This window comes from Salvelinus sp. IW2-2015, linkage group LG27, assembly GCF_002910315.2.
Source record: "Salvelinus sp. IW2-2015 linkage group LG27, ASM291031v2, whole genome shotgun sequence".
Lineage (NCBI taxonomy): Eukaryota > Metazoa > Chordata > Actinopteri > Salmoniformes > Salmonidae > Salvelinus > Salvelinus sp. IW2-2015.
The window spans coordinates 8,315,142-8,337,787 of NC_036867.1; the positions used below are offsets into that span (position 1 = coordinate 8,315,142).

The window sequence follows — 22,646 nt, forward strand, 5'->3', positions numbered from 1 at the left end:
CTGTGTCACTCCAGGGACAAGGGTCCATCAGCTTGAGCTTCCAGCCCGAGTCCCATCCCAGTTTCAGGTAAGCAGGACAGGAGGCACGTACAGTACAAGACACATCGCTCCACCAACCTCCGAGACACTTTCCTTCACATAATTCATCTTAACATTCTATTACTCTCTTGAACTTTCCTAGACAGCACTATTCTGACACATCACATTGTTGTCTTAACACACTGAAGGGGACACGTTTTTACGTCACTACGCCTCAGTGTTCGCTGTCTCCCTTTTTATCTGTCTTCGTCTTCATCTCCCTTGTCACACCCAAAGCCCTAAACGGAGTCGCATCTTCATGACTGTGTGCCTTTGTTTCGAGAAAAATATATGTGTGTGTATTCAAGAGGATTTCTGAGCCCTGTTGGTAAAGAGACCATCCACCGTATTGCTTACACGAGAAATAAAACGAAAGAAGAAAACAATGAAACAAACCTTAAAACTAAGCTGATGAGGAAAATAAACGAATGTAAAAGTAAACAGAACAGAACGCCACAGCTCATTGTTACAGTATTATTCAATCAAACACCATCACAAACACACAATTTAAAGAGAGTTAAATAGCCTACAGTCTACTAGTTTACTAATATTTTGTGAGTGCTCTTTTACATTTTTTTTTTTTTAACCCTTGGACAGTGAAAAAGAGGGGTCTGGACTCTGGGTACATGGATATGAGAGAGGAGGGAGGTGAGGCAGTGAGTGAGTAGATGGTTGGTGAATAGTGAGTAAATTAATCAATGGTTATTGGGAACACACCACAGCCCTACATGCTCACAAGTAAAAGGGCTCTACACACATATTAGTCTGCGTACATAACCCGCAGGTGAGTCTAGGAAGGTTTCCCATTGGGGGTGTCTATGTGAACCAAACAGGTGTGTTCAGGGCTGGCGATGCCTGGTAGATTACTCTCACTAAGACGGCACTAGGACGTACTGTAATACTGGATAAGACTGATTTTTTGCTACTGTACGCTGCAACTGCCATGTTATGCTCTTGGAGAGGTGAGGAAACATGAATTAGACTTCACAGTTAACATGGCAAGCCTCCGTTCCCCTCCCAATGTTATCCCAACCTGCTTGAAGCTTGGTCTACTGTATGTACAATGTCAGCTCATCCAATGGGAACACAGGACAGCGGTAGGTAGGTAAGCGCAGGTTTAGGCATAGTAAGAGAATGATACATGAGTGAGGTGTTTGGATGTGGGATTGAGGGTCATGACCTGAGTCCTGCTAGCGTGCCGTTTCCGGGGGGGGGGGGGTGCAGCGGGGTAGCCAGCAAAGTTCAGGGAGTCGTTGAGAGAGACGCTGCGTTGTGGGTGTGAGGGTTGTCTCCCGGGGCTGGCCAGGTTATGATGTCGGCGCCGTGGTCCGTGCGAGAGCGGGCGTTCTCGCGGAAGTTGAGCTTGAAAGACTCAATCTGCAGCAGGAAGTGTGGAAATGGGACCGAAAGAATGGGAAAGAGGAGAGGAGAGAGGAGTGGGGGACATAGGAGATGTTGAGGGGGTTAAGATGAAGAGGGTAGAGGGATAGCACAAAGAAGAATTAGAAGCCTGTAAAATAAGAAGTCAAAGGTAATGGGGTGGTCAGGGACATGTAAATCACAAAAATAAATACGAAAGTCTCAAAGTCATTTAGATAAAGACCATCTCTGCTTCTTTTGTATCCAAACTTGCCCCTTCATAAGGCCCCTCTCCAGACCAGACAACCATAAAGCATATTTGGGTTGAAAACTGAGGACAGACAGTATTTGGGAGGCCTTATATTCAGCTCACATCAAGGGATAGGAGTCTGAGAGAATGAGGAGTGGGACGCACCCTAGGAGAGAGGACAGGCAGGGACTGTTCGGTTTGGATGGCACACTTACTTGTCTCAGGGATGCGCGAGTCAAAGCCCTGGGGGTCATGGATGCCCTGGCTTCCGCATGGGGCACCCTCCTTCACTCCGTTCTCCTGGGCGGGGCTGCTTGCCTGCCCTGGCACCTTGGCTGAGGCATCACTGGAGCGAGCCCCATTTTCCTCTGCCATCTCCTGGGCTCCCTCAGCCTAAAAATGCATACAGTAGCAGGGTGTCAATTGGGTGGGGTGGTTGCAATGGAATGGAAAAAGGGGTTGCAGTGTGTGTACAGTAGGACAGATGGGATATTAACTACAAGCGTACTCAAACAAAACATGGTAGGCGCTGAGGATGTCTTCAATGCTGAATAAAAAATGGTAGAAAATCATAAAAGCTAAAACAAGACCAGTGGTCTGACGTATCAAATATTGTGGAAAATAAAGAGCTATATTTACTCAAACATATTAGATGAGAGCTAGCTTTGGATGTGGAATATATTCTTCAGCTATATTTAATCATCAGATTATTTTTGTTGTTGAATAATAATAATTATAGTTATCTTTAGACAGGGGCTTATGTGTCCAGTAGCTCTGGATACATAAAACAGATGTCTCTAGTTCACAAAAAGACCACAAGGGAAGGGATAAATGACTAAATCCAGGGGAAGCTAGATGGTTTGGTAAACGTGTGTGTGTTTCAACACTACACATCACCCACACCATTAAACCCTGGGTTTTATCACCATTTTCATTCAAAAGAAATGTGCATACCTAAACCATAGAGAGCACCAAAATAAATATGTTTTCATGGATTGTGCAAGTGTTGCGTATACTGCTGGTGCAAGCTGAAAGGTACTGTATGTGCAGGCATCTATAAACATCTCTGAAATAGTCATATAGTATGTGTCCAAAGAATGTGATTGAGGACCAACTGAGAACATGTCAATATGTGATGTGTGTTCATTATCAACTGTGTACAGTATGCATTGCATGCAGAAAAGCAATATTCATTCACAGTGCCAGAGGAGATGAACGGTGCATCCATGGAGATGCTGGTCATGTGACTGATAAGATGGACTTCATTCTTTGAGTGTTGTTATGAACACAGTGAGGAAAGAGCACAAACATGGATAAATGCAATGCTATGCTTTCCCCCGCATTGCCCCTCTCGCTCTCTCTCTCTCTGGGAGTGTTTTGTAGTTGAGAGGCCGTGTGGAGGGCTCTGTCCTTACTTATTTTCTTGATTCTTTCCTTGGTCATGCTATAGATGGTGCTGTAGCTGAGGCTGGGTCTAGTCCTGCTATAGATGGTGCTGTAGCTGAGGCTGGGTCTTAGTCCTGCTATAGATGGTGCTGTAGCTGAGACTGGGTCTAGTCATGCTATAGATGGTGCTGTAGCTGAGGCTGGGTCTAGTCCTGCTATAGATGGTGCTGTAGCTGAGACTGGGTCTAGTCATGCTATAGATGGTGCTGTAGCTGAGGCTGGGTCTAGTCCTGCTATAGATGGTGCTGTAGCTGAGGCTGGGTCTAGTCATGCTATAGATGGTGCTGTAGCTGAGGCTGGGTCTNTGAGGCTGGGTCTAGTCATGCTATAGATGGTGCTGTAGCTGAGGCTGGGTCTAGTCCTGCTATAGATGGTGCTGTAGATGAGGCTGGGTCTAGTCATGCTATAGATGGTGCTGTAGATGAAGCTGGGTCTAGTCCTGCTATAGATGGTGCTGGGTCTAGTCATGCTATAGATGGTGCTGTAGCTGAGGCTGGGCCTATTCAGGTTCTGCTAGTGGATGAGGAGAGTATAGTGGGGAAGGGCAAGCGACTAGGGGTGTTGGAGGAAGGTGTCAAGCGGAAAATGAAAAAGGGGGAGAAGAAAGGAGGTGGGAGGGGAGAGGCTGGTGTAGTCAAAGGCACTAAGGAACCTTTGCCTGGTGCCGGGGGGGCCCAGCTAGAGAGAAAGGGCAGGTGGTCAGGATGGGAGATGGAGATGAGGAGGAGGAAGGTGAGTCTGAGGATGAGGAGATCGCTTTCTTTTCAGACTCCTCCTCAATGGGTCCAGAGCTGACAGTCAGTCAGGCAGAGGGGTCAAAGTACAAGGTTAGGGAACTGTCAAGGTTCCTGAATGATACTGAAGGGAAAAAGGTTAATCTTTTTTTTGTGATCCGGTAAAGTTTGTAAGATCAGTACAACACGCCAGAGGTGTGAGTCACATGACTTGGACAAATATGATGATTTGCAACTCGACTTTGATTCAACACCAATGACTCGTGACTTGACTTGGACTTGAGCCTTATGACTCGAACAGACTTGATACCCTCCCCAAGCCCAAATATTAAAAATGATGCTATTAAAAAAAGTGTGCAGCGCATCAACTCTTCATTTAACGGATTACAGTTTGAATCGGACAGCAGCCAATCAAATTGTGCCAGCTGAGAAAAAGTTGTGCGGGCAGTGCAGAGGAACGTCGGCGGGTGAATTCAGATGGAGCCCTTGGAAAGATGATACCCCAAATTATTATTTTCGGATATAAAGACGACGCTGTATCAACAAAAAACGGATTGCAACTTGCAAAACATGCGGGAAGAAAATTACAGACGGAGGCGCAACAATTTCCAACTTTGTTTGACATTTGAAGCTGCACAAAGAACGGTAAGTCGCGGATAATATAGCCAACAGCTATATATTTTATTACTTTACTAGTGTATCATGTAGGCTAACGTAACGTTAAATCAATGAGCCTCCACACAGTCAGTCAGTGCAGGAACGTGATCAATGCATTTTTTTTTGGTAGCCTAAATCCTGCCTGATGTTCCTAAAACAAGGTTGGACGATTGTGTACAAGCCTACATCGCTATTGGGGGGGGGGCTACCAATGTATTTCCATGGAAATATAACGTTTATTTGGAAAGTAATATATATATAGATATTTTTTAAAAGCATTCATGATTTGCGTAAATGTAATATACTAACTATTACTCTGGTTGAAAATATGAAATTCTATTACATTTGAAGAACACATTATGACTTGTTTAGGACTCGAAACTCAAAGTTAAAGACTTGAGACCTGACTTGATACTTGACGGTCTTGACTTGAGACATGACTTGGACTTGTCTGTCTTGACTTGGGACTTGAGTGCTAGGACTTGAGACTTACTTGTGATTTGTAAAACAATGACTTGGTCCCACCTCTGAAACACGATATGAAAAATGAGGGGCATGGTGTCCTCTCACTCAGGAAATGTTTTAGGTTGAGGAAGTGGGTCACAACCACCGTGCGTAAGGGTCTACCTTCAGATGCTGTTTAGATGAATAGTTTCTTTCTGGCACTGGGCTTTTTGAGCTTTGTTATTGGTCTCTTTCTTTGCTGGCTTGTCTCCCACTTCTTATGGAGACTCTTTGGCTAGGCTCGCTTAATATAAATGGTGCCAGAGATGCGGGTAAGAGGAGTCTGTTGGGTGAATATTTAAAACAAAAAAAAGTACAGGTGTTGGTTCTGCAGGAGACGCATAGTGATGTGGTGAATGAAGTCGATTTGGAGCTCTGGTGGAAAGGAGCAAGTGTGTTGAGCCATGGAACAAATGTTAGTGCAGGGGTGGCAGTCCTTTTTGCACCAAGTTTGGTCGTAATAATTTGCTCCTCCAAGGAGGTGTGGAGAGGTAGACTGCTTGTAGTAAAAGCAGAAATTAACAACAGGGGTTTTGCCCTTATACATGTGTATGCGCCTAACACAGGGCGAGAGAGGGGGCATCTGTTTGGGTGTCTAAGAAACTCACAGGTAGCGCCTGAGGAGATGCTGGTGGTAGGCAGGGACTGGAACTGTACAATGGATTTTTACCAAAGATAAAAATGAGGAGGAGCCTCATTCAGGCTCAGTGCGGGTGTTTTTATTTATTTTATCCTTATTTTACCAGGTAAGTTGACTGAGACCATATTCTCATTTACAGCAACGACCTGGGGAATAGTTACAAGGGAGAGGAGGGGGGGGGACATCTTAAAGCAGTTTGATGTAGTGGATGTTTGGAGAACTAGACATCCCAACACAAGACACTTTACATGGGTGAAGATCTTTGGGGCTAGGGTGAGTGCAGCCTGACTAGATCGGTTTTACATGTCCAGGAATCAGAGCAATAGGCTGTTGGGCGCTACCATTCTGCCGGTGGGTTTTTCGGATCGCCACATAACCATGGCTGAGCTGTCTACTTCACCAGGGCCTCGGCAGGCATCATATTAGAAGTTTAATGTAAAGCTCTTAAAAGATGCCACTTTTTTCTCAGGTTTCCAGACTCTTTTGAGAAAGGTGGGGGCAGCGAAGAGAGGAGTTTCTCTGAGTCAATGGTGGGATGTGGGAAAAGTCCAAATGTGTCTTTTCTGTCAACAGTATACAGCTCTCTCATTCTCAGGCTAGGAGAGTATTGGAGGAACTCGAGCGTAGTATCAGTGATGTGGAGGTAGAGCTGGTGGGGCAAAGCAATGTAGGCCCCCAGGCTAATTTGGCTGAATTACATAGGGACCTGGGCAGTTTTTTCCAGGTTAAAGCAAATGGAGCACTTTTAAGAGCTAGGTTCTCCATGCTCAAGGAGATGGATGCTCCCAGCTTCTCCTTCTTTGGTTTGGATTGTCTGCGGCTGTCGGATGGGCGGGTGACCTCTGTGGTGGGGGAGATGCCGGAGTGGACTGTGGAGTTTTCTACTGAGTTGTATAGGGCACAACTGTGTGATCCTATACGTGTTCAGGTTTTGTTTGCAGAACTCCCTAAGCGCTCTCTGGCACAGAGGGATGAAATTGACATTCTCCTGTTGTCCGATGAACTGGCAGAGGCCATAACCCAAATGTCTACCGGGGTCGATTGACCCTCAATTCTGGGGAAATTCTGGGGAATAATTGGACTGGACTTCTTTTGCGTGGGGGTAGGAGAGTTGACGATGTGCTGCCGTCGGGTGGCTCTAACTCTCCTGCCCCCCCAAAAAGGCCTGTGGCATTGCTCTGTGCGGACTAGAAGATATTTGCCAAGGTCCTCGCTAAAAGAGTGAAGTCCCATCTGGACTCTATAGTATACATGGACCAGACATATTGTGTACCGGGATGCTCAATCACTGACAACTTCTTCTTAAATCAGGGACATGTTGGACTTGTCTAGAGTTTCTAAGGTGAAATTTGGACTGGTCTCTAGACCAAGAGAAGGCTTTTGGTAGAGTGGCCGATGTCGAGACCTGTCGAGACCTGCCGAGGTATCTGTTCAATGTGATGTCTGTGTTTGGGTTTGGGGAAAGGTTTTGGCTTGTGTGAAGATGTTGTATGCTGGGGCGTCACATATGGTCAAGTTCGGAGGGGGGCTCAGTAGACCAGTCTTGGTGAGGCGGGGCATTAGACAAGGATGACCTCTATCGGGGCAGTTAAATACACTAGCCATTGAACCTTTTTTAGGGCCTCCTACGCAGGAGACTGCAGGGAGTGTGATGGACAGGCATAGTAGTGTCGGCATATGCAGATAACATTTCTGTGATGGTCAGGGATGGACAGGATATGCAGGCACTAGAGACTAGGTGTACGAGGGAGCTTCGTCAGCTAAGGTGAACTGGGGCAAGAGCAAAGCTGTTATGTGGGGCATGGAGGGAGGAGGGGGTTGTAAAGGGCTTAACATTTTGGGGGTGTACCTGGGCTCGGAGAGGTGGGTCAGGAAGTACTGGGAGGTGTCAAGATTGGCCAGATGGAGGTGGCTCCTGTCTCAAGTGTCATATAGAGGGAGGGTGCTGATAATCAACAACCTGGCGGCATCCTCCCTGTGGCATAAACCCCCAGCCGGTCTGCTCGCAGACCTGCAACACAAGCTGGTGGATTTGTTCTGGTCGGGCCATCACTGGCTGAGGGCAGCAGTGTTGTACATGTCCGTCAACAAAGGAGGACAGGGCCTGGTGGAACTGGAGAGCAGGGTGCCTGCATTCCCGACTAAAGGCGGCGCAGAGACTGCTGTACCATACTGATGTCGGCTGCTGCTGATGAGGAGAGCTGGCGGATTAGGGATGGACCGGTAGCTTTTCCTCATGAGGCTGGAGAGGCTGAGTACAGCAGGTCTCTCTGATTTTTACTCTGCAGTGCTGAGGGCCTGGCAGCTACTAAGGCCTACACGAGAAGGGGGTGTGGATCCTGGGCTGTGGGTCAGGGAGGAGTCTATCTTCCACAATTCAGCCATCCTTTTGAGATCAGTTCAATCGGCCACCCTGCAGAAGCGGCCGATGGCAGCGGGTTTACTAAGGCTGGGTGACCTGCGGCTGCTGGGGGAGGAGGGGTGGAAAACCCTGGAAGCCCTGGCACAACAAACAGGTTTACTGGTTTACTAACATCTCTTACGCTGCTAGAGAGATTCCTGGGGGAGGTCCAGGAGGCACTGTCTGAGCCGGTAAAGAGGGTGTTTGAGCGGTCAAAGGGGGAGGGATCACCAATGTTTCCCCCACTGCAGGTGACGGCAGAGACTGGGGACTGGCAAGGGGGTATGGAGGACTTGTTAGATTTAACACTCCGAGCCTGGGGGAGTTTGAGTGGGTGGAAGGTAAAGTCCTCTACAACCTCTGCATTAAGGTAAGGAACATTAGGAGCCCAACAGTGTGAAGGCACATCAGTGGCAGGGGGTATGTGGGGCGGAGAGTATGGTGGGTCCCCAGTGCCAAAGAGGTCAGGGGATCTCCAGTGGAGGGTTCTACATGGAGCCATGGCCACTAACAGCTGGTTGGCACGGGTCGACCCAGGAGTCGGACAGGGGTGTCCTTTCTGTGTCATGAGTGAAACTGTGCATCATGTGTTTTCTGTGTGCGCCAGGTTAATGCAATTCATGTCTCTGTTGGAATGTCTGTGTGAGAGGTTGTGGGTGGAGTTTACTGTCAGGATGTTTATAATGGGGTACAGGTGTTCAAATAAGGAAAAGGCCAAATGTGTGTTGTTGAATGTTCTGTTTGCTCAGGCAAAGTTAGTTATTTGGCTAACAAAGAGGAACAGGGTCAAAGGTGGGGGGATAACAGACCCTTTACTATTGTTTAATGGGATGGTCTCTGCGCGCCTTAGGGTTGAATTTGAGTTCTATGAAATTATAAATAGTGTGGCGATGTTTCAGGAGATATGGTGTGTTGGGGAGGCCGTCTGTACAGCTGGGGAAGATGGGTTGGATATACGGTTGTAGAAGTGGTGAGGTTTTGGTTATTGTGATGTGGGATGTGGTTTTGTATCGTGGGGTAAAGGACAAGGTGAGTACGCAGCACAGGGGATATTTGTTTTTTTGAAGGGGGTGGTGGTGGTGAGGATTTAATGAAATGAGGATGTATCATTAAAGAAAGTCTCGCTCGCTCTCCCTCTCTAAACTGTGGGGAGCGACACTTTCCACAGACGGTATTGTCCACAATGTATTGTAATAACTTACCGTACCTGTGCCATGCTCAATGGCTATCTTCACTAAAATGTTTTTCAGAATGCTATCACTGTGGAGATCACATTTCCAAGTTGTTTTCTGGACTCTACCATTTGACACAGGCTGAACATCTGATTTGATGCACCAGATGTAATAGACTATACTGGGGACAGGTGTCTGACAGTAAACTGTCAGTGTGCAAGTAGGACTATAAAGCAGTCACTCAGTGTGAGGGTCCTTCGTCCAGTGACCTCACCTTGATGTTGCCACCGCCGGGCTCGTGACAGAGGTTGTCCATTGAGCCCACTTTGGACTTAGCCTGATCCTTGTAGTTCACTTTCTGGGACTCGGTCTTCACATCGCCGCCCCCTACAGGACACACAGTCAGTGGGACAGCATAGACAGTACACACTGCACAGGTCCACAGAACAGAGATCAGTTGTTGTTTTGCTTAATCATTATAATCATCTTTGGTAGTCACATTTGAATGGTCCTTAATAACATCTTGAGCATATAATGACAGTAACGTGCTATGGTCAATAAAACACATAGAAACATACACAACACATGCATTACAGTGTACATTCAGTATGGCAACTCAACAGGTCTACCGAAGAGGGCCTTTACCAGGCTTGTGTTTGATGTTGGCCTTGGAGCCACACTTCGATGTCACTTTGCTTAGATCCACCTTCTTGTTGAGTATCTGTACCTGTAAATACACATTAGACCCAGTTACACACACAGAATAGGAAATGAATGGCAACCAGTCAAAGATCCATGACAGCCATCTTCTTCGCCATGCAGTTGAACCTATTCAGATTTATCATTAGCCATCTGTTCTTGGGGAAACTCATGTACTGCCCCATTTACTAATGTGTCCACCGCATACAGTAGCAGCACGAGTACAACCAATCAAAGGAGGAAGTCTGCATAGAGAGCCAATCAGAGTTGAGTGTCTGGGCAGGTCAGAGGTCAGACAGGTAAGGGTGGTGTTTGATTGGTGTTGAGTGAGTTAGAAACAGTGACAGGGAGAGTCTAAGCCAGTGTTTCCCAACTCCAGTGTTTCCCAACTGTAGCCCCGGAAAAGCATGTCAACTAATCATCAAGCTCTCAATGAGTTAAATCAGGTGAGTTTATCTGGGGCTACAACAAAAATGTGTGCTGTTGGAGGGACTGGAGTTGGGAACACTGGTCTAAGCCATGGGCAGTAGCAGGTACTACGGAGGAGGGTTAGCTAGAGATACCATGCTGTCCAAAAACCACATCACACAACAGCCTCTTATTGCCAAGGTCCCCCCCCCCCCCAAGAAAACAGTGATTAAGAGTGACGTCTTAAAAGCGTTCGGTGGTGTCATTCGGCAGGAGCGACGCTTTCAGGCAATGACCGTGCCAGTGTCAAAAGGGGGCAGCACTGTAGCATTTCCTAGACTAGAACCAAATCTGTCAATGATAGAACCGTGACTCAGACCTTTTGAGGTCTGCAGAAGTTGTTATTTTTTGTATGAGTGAGGTTCAGCCTGTTCCAGTGGAGTCTTCAGAAGATAAACCCCCCCCCCCCCGCCCCGAGCTCTTTAGTGGTCATGACGTGCGGCCGGCCGTGTAGGGTTGGGGGCCATTCAAGCTAAGCCGGAATCCGGTACTAACCTTCCCTCCACCAGGAACATGCTTGATATTGTCCTTGGAACCCAAGCGTGAGGTGACGTGGCTGAAGTCCAGCTTTTTGGAGACTATCTGAACCTACAAACACAGCATAGAGCAGGCAGAGAGGAAGAGTAGATTCACTGTGGGGGTTAGGGTTAGAGGGAGGGTGGGGTGGGGGGCGAGCTGTGACGAGGAAGGAAGAGAGGAGCGCAGAAGCATCTAGAGGCCACACACAGACGTCTATTGACACACGCATGCGGGTCCCACATCCACACCTGCCCTTTGAAGATGCTCAATTGCTACGGTATTAAAATAGATTATTGAATCAGGCATGTGAATGTATTATCACGGTGATGGTTTCACCTGTAATGTATTGTATGTTGGTGCTAACGTGTGTTGTTACAGTGATAATTACTATAACTGTGTCTGACTGCAGACACAGTCAGACACGGTCTGACTGTGTCACACTGTGTCTGAATTATGATATTGCTATGCATACTGTATGCCCTTTTAATGGGCTTAATGACTGGCTGAAGTTAATGTCTCCGTTTAAAATTCACTTTGGTGATATCCTGCCATATTGACACATTCATACTGGTTGGCACATAGACGGACAATCGCACAGGGACAACATGACATTGGTACCATGAACCCACAAACCCAGTAGTTAGATTTAGACAGGAAAATTACTACATTTCATACAGTCCATTAGACATCTTAGTTAGAAATCACTGTTGACAGTTAAGCAAAGGAACCACACATACACAGACAAACAGATACTAGGCAGTAGCAGGCTTAAGCTCAGATCCTTGACAGCCATAGGAGTCCTCTGGGTATCATTATGTTGTGGCAATTAGGGGGATGGAGAGCTTTAGTGGAGGGTGTGACGGAGCAGAACTCAGAAAGTCTCTCCGTCTGGATCCTCCGTCTACAGTGCAGACATATGCTACTGTACAATGACTTATCACAGCCCTCCAGACCCTACTTTGCCACAGGGTAGGCCAACTTTAATACTTTGCTTTAGGTTCAGGACAATTTTAAAACCAGGGATATACAGTATTCGTATTGCTGTCAAGCAACATTGTTAATATGGACTCCTGGCTCTCTGGGTCTGGCTTGCGTTACTGTATGAAGTCTTGTGAGGAGAGAGATTGTAGCAAGGCAGTGTGTTAGTATGCTTAGCGCTCTACTACGGATGTGTGCCTCCCCTCCAAGGGTATGCCATCCGATCTGGTATCTCATTGACCATTCTTCCATATCTACTGTAAACAATAACCTAACTAAATGTTTTTGAGGTGAAACCTAAGACGCAACATAAATCAGAACGATTGTATTTCAAACGCATGATTCTTCTTCGGGTGTGGTCCGCTTCCACAAAACCTCACGTTGATGCTGGTAACTCCAGAACTGTCTGGCTGTAAACACATAGTCACCAGTGCGCAGTCTCCACTGCGCACCAGTATGGTGTCGGTTGGTCGGTGAGTCAGTCAGTCACCTAAACATCTGCTTTAGACAGCTGTCCGTCAGTCAGTCCATGCAGTGAATGAGGGATAACCAGAGATGAGTGAGTGTATGTGTTTGTGAACAATGAAATATGGCAATAAAAAAAACCTGTAAAACCACAATATTTTAACCTACAAACAGAGGTCAGATGAACAGCTTGGAGGAAATGTATCTCACTTTAGAAGAAAATGACAAGAGGATAGAGAGACAAAGAATGAGAGAGAAAGAGAAGAAAGAGAGAGATTGACAGAGAAAGAGCGGGTGAGAGACAACATAATGAGACATATACAAAGAGAGACAGAAAGTGAGAGTAGTGAACAGAGGGTGAGGAAGAGAGAGATATTTGAAGAGATAGGGGTAGATATGGGGAGTGAACTCACTTTGGCCTCGCTGGTCTCTTTGGAGGAGGAGCCTTTGGCCAGGGCGTCGCTCCTGCCAGAGACCTGGGGAGACAAGTCCCACCCTGGGTCAATACAACACACAGGACACAGGGCAGCAGGAGTCCGCAGAACTACCTCTTCTATTCTAATGCTGTATCCAAAACAGCAGGGCTCGGTTTATTTCAGAGAACAAAGAAAATCTGCATTTTCTTTGACATGCAGTTTGGGGTCCATCGCTCAACATGTGGCACCATATGTCTTTCAACGTTGTTATTGGTTATTCCAACGTTGTTATTGGTAATTCCAACGTTGGACTTGGTTATTCCAACGTTGTTATTGGTAATTCCAACGTTGGACTTGGTTATTCCACCATGTTGACACTTGACAGTAGAAGTGAAGGCATAGTGTATCTGGCTAAAAAGCGTGTTAGGAGGACTTATAATGTATAAGGGGTTTCAGCCAGGAAAAAGGAAGTGAGAAGTAAAGTAGTGTATAGGTGGATGTAGAGAATGGGGTGAGATGTCAGCATGGGTGCAAGATGGTGAATTGAATCAAATGGAGATTTATGGAGGAAGTCACTGAGTTAACTGAAGTTAACTGGGAACTATTTTGGATCGCAAAGGGTAAAATATGAGACAAGCTGGGACCAGTTCTCTGGGAGAAGAAACTAGGAGGGGTTGTTAACAGGGAAAGCGCTGCTACAGGATGTGGCATTAGGAGAAGTGCACTATGGGAAAATACCGTGTTAGCTGGGGCTTCATCTACTGAATATAACCTGTCTGAGGGAGGCAAAGCCATTATTAGACCAGGGGTGTCAAACAAATGTTGCTCCGTGGGCAGCATTCAGTCTTCAATGAGATCTGGAGGGCCGCACTGAAAATTGGTTGTATTTCCTTGCCGCCAGAATTTGCTAAAAATAGTCCTCTATCCATCGTTTTTGATTTTCCGATGCTCCCTGACAGTCATTCCGGTGATTATTAGTGAGCTGGTTACAGTCAAGAAACTGTATGAATGTAGGTCCATTCTCATTTCCACACAGTTTCCATTACATTTTAGCCATTTTAAAGTATATTTAGTCATTTTAAAGTATATCAAGTTCATTCCCCCCCAAAAATTATTTGTTCTGTTAATTTATTTTTACTCAAACCACCCAAGGACCGGATAGGACCCCCGGGTCGTATGTTTGACACCCCTGCATTAGACTGTGAACACTATCACTACAGAGCCCTACACAATATCATAATGACATTGTCTGTAAAACAAGCCCATCTGTGAAACAATATCTATTTTATTAATATAAGAACTAATGTATAAAACACAACCTGACCAATAAGCCTTGGAAATATTAAAGCGCGTAGCCGCATAAATTATGCGGGTATCCTCATCTATCACTGATGCACGACCCCTTACCTTCCCCCCTCCGGGCTGGTACTTCATGTTGTCCGTGGAGCCGATCTTGGAGCGCACATTGCGAATGTCTGGTGCGGGGGCTGTGCCTGGGCGGGAGGTGGTGCGCGTGGCGTTGGCACTGCCCGTGGTGGAGGGGGGACGGGGGACGCGGGGCACAGACGGCTTCTTCTCTGATACTGTGGAGGAGGAGGGGGCAGGTTTGGTGGTGGAGGGGCGAACACGGGGGGTGGCGCTGGTGGTGCTAGCTATAGAGCTGCGGGTGGTGCTGGTCCGGGGCCGGGTGGAGTCTGCTAGAACGGAGGGAGGAGGAGGAGAAAAGAGGACAATAAACAACCAGGTAATGAAGCCGTTTAGATGCAAAAATACTTCAACTCAGTTCAGAGAAATGATATAGACCTGCTCTCTTCGCTACTCTTACTATTCTGTGATTAAGATCAGGTAACGGTTAATATGCTGTTAGCAACAATTTGAAAAACCTTTTTGGGAAAATACATCAGGCAGGTATCCTTTCTGCTCTGTAGCAACATAAACCCCAGTATGCACTGCAACGTTTATTATCCCACTTCCCAAATGTCTAACGGACATCACATGATGAACTAAATGTACCCTGCCGAGACTTAAGTCTTAGATCCATCCAATCCGTCCTGAAAGAGTCTTATTTCTGAGCAGAAAGACATGCTCGGATCAGAAAATCATCCCCTCTCTATGCGTATAGTAGCGGCTTCTGCCTGCGTTGCTGGTTATGCAACGTTGAGATGTAGTGCCAGTGTCAGCAGCTCATGTCAACAGTAGGGGAGTGTAATCCTCAGAGTGTGCTGTGTTGAGGTTTTTACACTCTGCTGCTTTTCTCTCTCTCGACGACTTCACCACCTCTTTGTCACGGTCTACATGCTTCATCAGTGTGTTCCTGCATGACTCTGTCACTCTTCATTTTCTGTCTCTCTTTGTGCAACAGCTGCCCCCAATCCCTCAACTGGTGTTACAGTGCTGGGGGGGGGGGGGGGGGGGGGGGGTGGAGACGAAGAGAAGAGAGGAGGACTGTTTCTGTACCTGTAGTTGACTTCAGAGTGCTGGGCTTCTTGTCCTCTCCTGGCTTGCTGTCAGTCTTTGATGCTGAGAGGCAGAACAGAAGAGATCAAAGTTCAACCTGTTGCTCCCTGTTATTGTCTTGTCAAAGTTTGTTTGGCAAAGCAGTGAAGTCACGTTGTGGAATGCAGAAACCGTTTGGTACCCTGCTGGCTAGACGTCAGACACTTTGAATCACCAAAACAATAGGTCACGGTGTGTGTGTGTTTGTGTGTACGCGTGTTCAAAAATGTGTAAGTGTGTAGCATAGCGACTCACCCAGAGGGCGTCTGGTTGCGGGTGCGCTGCCGGCAGTGCGGGATGCGAGGGGCATGCGGGTCGCCGTGGCTGGTTTACTGGTTGCCGTGGTGGCAGTGCCGTTTTTGGGGGCAGCAGTTCGAGCCGTGGAGGCGGCGGTGGCCTTTGGCACTAGAGGACGCCTCTCTGTGGTCGTCTGGAGGGAGAGACAGGGAATGGGAGACGTTTGGTAAACAGATACAGAAGGGAAGGAAGGATGGAGCGAAACTATTCAGTTACAAATAATGGAGTAATGGAGTTTAATAACAAATAAAAGGTTGAATGTACACCATAGTACTCTCATAAACTGAAGCTGTGGCAAAGAACCTCTTTGTTGCATAATGTTACATTCCTTAAAAAAAGGAACATTGGATAATGTTATATTTATAAAACCACTTGCCTATCTAGTATTCGATGTACAACAAAAACATCAGCAAATCCTCATAAAGTAATTGCTATCATGATATCTCTCTCATTGCCACCTGGCTAGCCTGTACTGAATCCTCTGCAATCATATCCAAGCAGGACATTCAAGGGCCAGGCTCCATGGTGTCTAAGAGCATTCCCTCAATGCACTGCTCTATAGGGCATTCTCACAACAGAGTGGGCACGCTAGATTGCCTCACCCCCTCGTGTGTTGTTTAGCCAAAAAAGCGTCCTGTAGTAAAACAGGCAACCACTAGAGGGCAATGGCAGATAATTCCTGCCTGAAGCGTGTATGGAACTCCAAGTTCACGCTAACAACTATGGGCCATCACATACACTGAGTATACATCACAATAGGAACACCTTCCTAATATTGAGTTGCATCCCCTCTTTTGCCCTCAGAACAGCTTCAATTCATTGGGGCATGGACTCCAGAAAGTGTCAAAAGTGTTCCACAGGGATGCTGGCCCATGTTGACGCCAATGCTTCCCATAGTTGTGTCAAGTTGGTTGGATGTCCTTTGGGTGGAGGACCACTCATGGTACACACGGGAAACTGTTGAGCGTGCAAAACCCAGCAGCGTTACAGTTTTTGACACAAACCGGTGTGCCTGGCACCTACTACCATACCCCGGTCAAAGGCATTTTGTGTTGCCCATTCACCCTCTGAATCACCCATGTCTCAATTGGCTCAAGGCTTAAAAATACTTATTTTTAACCTGTTACCTTGCCTTCATCTAAACCTGTTACCTTGCCTTCATCTAAACTGACTGAAGTGGGTTTAACAAGTGACATCAATAAGGGATCACAGCTGTCACCTGGTTTCATCCTGGTCAGTCTGTCATGGAAAGAACAGGTGTTCTTAATGTTTTGTACACTGAGTGTACAACAGGGGTGGCCATTATCATACATACGGGGCTGGTGTTAGTCCAGACCTTTGTTCCAACCAACCAGTAACACACCTGATTAATTGAACTAATCACAGGCCCACTTATATACAGTGTATGGCAAGATCTGGCTCTGAATCAACACCATATATAACCTCAGAGTGCACAGTTCAGATTAGTATTATCAAAAGGCTCCAGCCAATCTTGTCAAGGAAGCATCTGGAATGTGTTGCATCGGAACTTGAAGGCAGCAACGAGCGCGCGCCAGAATCCTCAAGGAGGTACACTGTTGATAGGTCTCAACATGGTGTGTGTTGCCTTGGCGCTGATGTAAGGATTGCACTAGGAACCAGGGATATAAATGCCAATGCGCTGTGTGTCTGATTTCCCCATGCAGAGATACACCGCCCGAGGGAGGCTTTGCATGGAAAACAGCTTCGATTTCCGCTCCGTCTCCTCATTCATTCCCTCTCTCATTCAAATGTGTCTTACGATCTCTCGAGTCGCCCGCTCTTTTGACCTAGACTGTATTACTGTACTCCAATATTAAACAGCAGTGTAATATGTAGTTAGTTATTGGTTAGAATGTCAGCCCTGAGATTGGAAGGTTGGGAGTGCCATCCTGGGCCGAGACATACCAAGGACTGTAAAAATGGGACCTGATCCATCACTGCTTAGCACTAAGATAGATTTGGGGGAAGGCTCTGCGATAGACGAGCGTCCTGTCCAGGGGGTGTACTTGCACATCAAGCTGCCTTACGCTACAGAAACAGGAGATAGACTAGTGTCCTGTCCAGGGGGTGTACTTGCACATNGCTGCCTTACGCTACAGAAACAGGAGATAGACTAGTGTCCTGTCCAGGGGGTGTACTTGCACATCAAGCTGCCTTACGCTACAGAAACAGGAGATGGGCTCCAAGACCCGTGCAAGGCTACTTAATATGTAATTAAAGGCAAATACACCCGCAGGTTAGAGAAGTGGCTGTACATCACGTACATTGTAGTGTGTATCTGCTGCGCTGACGGCTGAAGGTGAGAGACTTAGTTGTGGTGAGGGAAGCCTTGAGCGACTGATGGTTGGCCCTGGGTCTCTCTAGTAAATGCCAAGGGAGGAGTGATGAATGCTGGCTGCACCTCCTCTGGCCCCCTACCCTCCAGCCCGACCTTCCCTCTATGAACCCTGCACTGAGTAATCCTGTGGACGGCCACTCAGCACCAGGGACACAAGGGCTTACTAGGAGACAAGTTTAGAAGGTGGATACATTACAGGCAGATTAGGCTCCGAGCAGCACCACTGCAGTCAGACAGAGCCTTTGTCTATAGCTCCTGTGGAAATTAACATAGTAGCTGAACTAACACTTATGCTAAACAGAACTGAACCTGCTCCTTCTTCTGATCAGCAAGACGATGAATAGGAGGTTGAAAGATATGAGAGAAGAAGAAGGTGGTAGGTACTTCCCCCTACACAGAGAGACACCACACAGGGGTGGCTATGGAGGTGGAGGGGACTGCGGCTGTCCCTAAAGCAGGGCAGGGCCACTCACCTTGGGCTTGACCTCACGTGGCGCAGTGGTGGAGGCGGTGGCTGCGGATGTGGGTCGGCTGACTGTGGACGAAGGCCGCTTGGGGCCAGCAGTGGGGGTAGGGGCCTTGGGCACGGGCGTTTTTTTGTTGAGGAGGGTGGCTGAGGTGGTGGTGGAGGTGGAGGAAGGGGTGGGGCGTTTGGGGGCGGCAGCACTGACGGATGCTGCCGAGCTCGGCCGCGGCTTAGCGGCGCTCAGTTTGGTTGCCCCGGCGACAGGCTGCGAGATGGACGGCACACCAGACAAATGAAGAGCAAAACAAAGAACAAAGGCGAGAAAGAAAACAACAAAACACAAGATAGTAGCAGCAGAAGCAGGCGGAAGCAGCAGGAGCAGCCTTAATCATAATCAACAGAATACCAACAAATGGAACTGCCGGCTAGACAAAAACAACAACTCTTATTAAGTTACATCAAGTTAAAATCAGCACTATAACAACGAAGACCAACATCCTTTCATTGTTCTTCATATGGTTGATTATGACATATTACTTCATTCAATTAACTTCAATCGTCCTATCTCACAACTATAGGTGGATTTAAAAGTCGCAGTAGGAAAAGCGTTAGCAGCATGAGTGATGTATGATTTGATCATGTTCCTCTTTAAATCTAGACTGTGGCCTACCTTAGTCTTCTTGTCTGGACTGGGCAGGTCCTTGCTTGGTGTGGCACTGCTCCCATTGGTCGAGGGTTTACTTGCAGGTTTTTTGGCCTTATCAGCAGTCTCTGATTTCTTGTCCGTCTTTTTCTCAGGACTTTTCAGCTCTTTTTTCTCAGATTTCTCCACCTTAACCTGCTTGTTTAATTTCTCAGCCAGCTCTGTTTTCTCTGGCTTCTTATCCTCCTTTTCCACGTTGTCTGTGGGCTTCTCAACGTTGTCTGTGGGCTTCTCAACGTTGTCTGTGGGCTTCTCAACGTTGTCTGTGGGCTTCTCAACGTTTTCTGTGGGCTTCTCAACATTGTCTTTGGGCTTCTCAACGTTTTCTGTTTCTTTCTCAGCTGTTACTGTTACCTTTCCAACATGGTCTGTCTTCTCCTTGTCAGGCTGTGTTTCCATCTTGTCAGGCTGTGTTTCCATCTTGTCAGGCTGTGTTTCCATCTTGTCAGGCTGTGTTTCCATCTTGTCAAATGTGTCCATCTTCACCGCTGTCTCCGGTTTCTCTGGGGTCTTCTCCACTTTTTCAATATTCTGTTCTGTCTCCTCAGGCTTTTCAACCTTGTCCATCTTCTCTACCTTGTCTGTGTTGTCGCCCTTATCCATTTTATCCACCTTCTCCCGGTTTTCTTCTTTGTCTACCTTTTCTGCCAGCTCTAGCTTTTCCGTTTTCTCTGCCTTGTCCATTTTATCCATCTTCTCTCCTTTGTCCAGTGGTCCTGCATACGCCACCTTCACTGACGCCTCAGTCTTCCCAGTCGAATCCTTCTTCTCCACTTTATCTAGCTTATCCAACATTTCAAATTGGTCCAACTTCTCAAAGTGGTCCATCGTCTCCTCTTTCTCTGGTTTGTCCATCTTCTCTGATTTGACTGTGAGAGAGAGAGAAACATATTTTAGAACCATACCAATCATGGGAATGACATCATCAATATAAAGAACCAAATGCCTTGCTGACCTCAAGTACCACCACAGACAGGGCAGTGACCAAACCGGATGACATTAATGTCATTTGAAGTGATTAACCACTATACACACACACACGATATCCTATAGTCCCAAGGTCATGCTCAAAGGCATGCAAAGATCAATATCTGCTGAAGTTTGAACAAGTGAATCACCTTTGAAAATGGAATGAATCAACAGTAGCTCAGGCTGATTACATTTGGGGACACACAGGGAGGCTGGAGTGGAATTATCCTGTGGGCGAAGCCTGATTTAGAGATGGCCATTGACCCTGGCAATCAACCAACCAGCAGAGCTGAGGAAAAACCATAACCAATGACCATGACCATCTCTCAACACCGTCCACACAGACCGACAATCAGGCAGACAGACCGACCGTTAGGCAGACAGACCGAGAGTCAGTCAGGCTGACAGACCGAGAGTCAGTCAGGCAGACAGACCGAGAGTCAGTCAGGCAGACAGACAGATCGACAGTCAGGCAGACAGTCAGGCAGACCAGTCAGTCAGGCAGACAGACCGACAGTCAGTCAGTCAGGCAGACCGACAGTCAGTCAGTCAGGCAGACAGACCGACAGTCAGTCAGGCAGACCGACAATCAGTCAGGCAGTCAGATCGACATTCAGTCAGGCAGACAGATCGACAGTCAGGCAGACAAATGCGCATACAATCTCTTTTGCATTCCAGAGACATGTATGCATACACCAACATACCTACGCAGATACACATACACCAGCGCACAAGATAAACACACAAACTACTTCCATTTCATTTGGAATACATATTGCATTACGACATAGTGTCGCTTTGAACTCATTCTACCAACCCTACTATATCTTGAAGTGTTCTGAGTAAGGCCAGAACAGACTCCACAGACAAAAAGTGGAAGTAGTTTATAAAGACCCTTTGGTCACCGCAAATGTGTTATGGTGCTTTGCTTGCCTAGTAAAGTATGGTTGTCTAGTAAAATATGTCTGTGAGAGTGTGGAAGGCCAGCCTGCCTGTCCTGCCGCATTAGACACTGAGCAGCTGTGGGTTGGACACACAGCCATGGCACCCTGAGGGGTGGACACAGCTAATTCACCATAGCACAGGCACCCCGAGCTAGAGATGAGAGGCAGCCTATTAGCCTAGTCGCATCTGCTGATTGATACAAGCTCTGCGGCCTTGATACTTTCACTGAGTATAATAATAATAATAATCAAGAGGACAATAGTGACACAGTGTTCTAGCAAAGTGCAGTATGTGAAACACAAAACCCCACCTAATTCACTCTTTTCTCCCGGACATACCTGAAGCTCTGCCCCCTACCATCCCTCTAGCTGGCAGCGCCGCCTCCTCTCCAGAGGCAGCTCATCCTTCACCTCCTCTCTCACTCCTGGGTGCCTCATTAGAGGGCAGGCCATCTGGGGTACTGGCCCGCTCCACACCAGAGGGCCTCAGGCCCTTAACCCTAATGTTCCCACAACGCCTCAGGCTCACAATGTAGGAATGATGCTCAGACCCACAGTAGTAACTGACTGGTGACATGGAAAGGACCAAAGGTATGTGGACACCTGCTTGTCGAACATCTCATTCCAAATCATGGGCATTAATATGGAGTTGGTCCCCCCTTTGCTGCTATAACAGCCTCCACTCTTCTGCTTAGGCTTTCCACTAGATGTTGGAACATTGCTGCAGGGACTTGCTTCCATTCAGCCACAAGAGTATTAGTGAGGACACTGATTTTGGGCGATTAGGCCTGGCTCGCAGTCGGCGTTCCTATTCATCCCAAAGGTGTTCGATGGGGTTGAGGTCAGGGCTATGTGTAGGCCAATCAAGTTCTTCAACACCAATCTCGACAAACCATTTCTGTATGGACCTCGCTTTGTGCATGGGGTCATTGTCATGCTGAAACAGGAAAGGCTTCCCCAAACTGTTGCCACAAAGTTGGAAGCACAGAATTGTCTAGAATGTCATTGTATGCTGTAGCGTTAAGATATCCCTTCACTCGAACTAAGGGGCCTAGCCCAAACTATGAAAAACAGCCCCAGACAATTATTACTCCTCCACCAAACTTTACAGTTGGCATTCGGGCAAGTAGCGTTCTCCTGCCATCCACCAAACCCAGATTAGTTGGTCAATGGCGGCGAGCTTTACACCACTCCAGCCGACACTTGGCATTGCGCATGGTGATCTTAGACTTGTGTGTGGCTGCTCGGCCATGGAAACCCATTTCATGAAGCTCCCGACGAACAGTTATTGTGCTGACGTTGCTTCCAGAGGCAGTTTGGAACTCAGTAGTGAGTGTTGCAACCGAGGACAGACAATTTTTATGCGTTGCACGCTTCAGCACTCGGCGGTCCCATTCTGTGAGCTTGTGTGGCCTACCAGTACGCGGTTGAGCCATTGTTGCTCCTAGAGGTTTCCAATAACAGCACTTACAGTTGACCAGGGTAGCTCTAGCAGGGCAGAAATTTGACTTACTGACTTGTTGGAAAGGTGGCATCCTATGACGGTGCCACGTTGAAAGTCACTGAGCTCTTCAGTAAGGCCATTCTACTGCCAATGTTTGTCTATGGAGATTGCATGGTTGCGTG

At 47.2% G+C, this 22,646-nt stretch overlaps 1 protein-coding gene across 8 annotated transcripts in view; it reads right to left on the reverse strand.

Moving 5' to 3' along the window:
- Positions 1 to 1,366: 1,366 nt before the first annotated feature.
- Positions 1,367 to 22,646, reverse strand: part of LOC111953388 (microtubule-associated protein 4) — a 114,822-nt gene continuing 93,542 nt past the window's right edge. For 3 of the 8 annotated variants that reach the window (XM_070435688.1, XM_023972612.2, XM_023972609.2), the window contains 11 exons: positions 19,075 to 19,976; positions 18,412 to 18,669; positions 15,538 to 15,712; positions 15,244 to 15,306; positions 14,194 to 14,483; positions 12,784 to 12,846; positions 10,904 to 10,996; positions 9,887 to 9,968; positions 9,516 to 9,628; positions 1,903 to 2,080; positions 1,367 to 1,588 (listed from right to left, as the gene is read on the reverse strand). In XM_070435688.1, coding sequence (XP_070291789.1) covers positions 1,581 to 1,588; positions 1,903 to 2,080; positions 9,516 to 9,628; positions 9,887 to 9,968; positions 10,904 to 10,996; positions 12,784 to 12,846; positions 14,194 to 14,483; positions 15,244 to 15,306; positions 15,538 to 15,712; positions 18,412 to 18,669; positions 19,075 to 19,976 — 2,225 coding nt within the window. In that variant the 3' untranslated portion in view covers positions 1,367 to 1,580. The remainder of the gene's footprint in view (positions 1,589 to 1,902; positions 2,081 to 9,515; positions 9,629 to 9,886; positions 9,969 to 10,903; positions 10,997 to 12,783; positions 12,847 to 14,193; positions 14,484 to 15,243; positions 15,307 to 15,537; positions 15,713 to 18,411; positions 18,670 to 19,074; positions 19,977 to 22,646) is intronic. The other 5 variants (XM_023972610.2, XM_023972611.2, XM_023972616.2 and 2 more) reach the window with 5 other exon arrangements.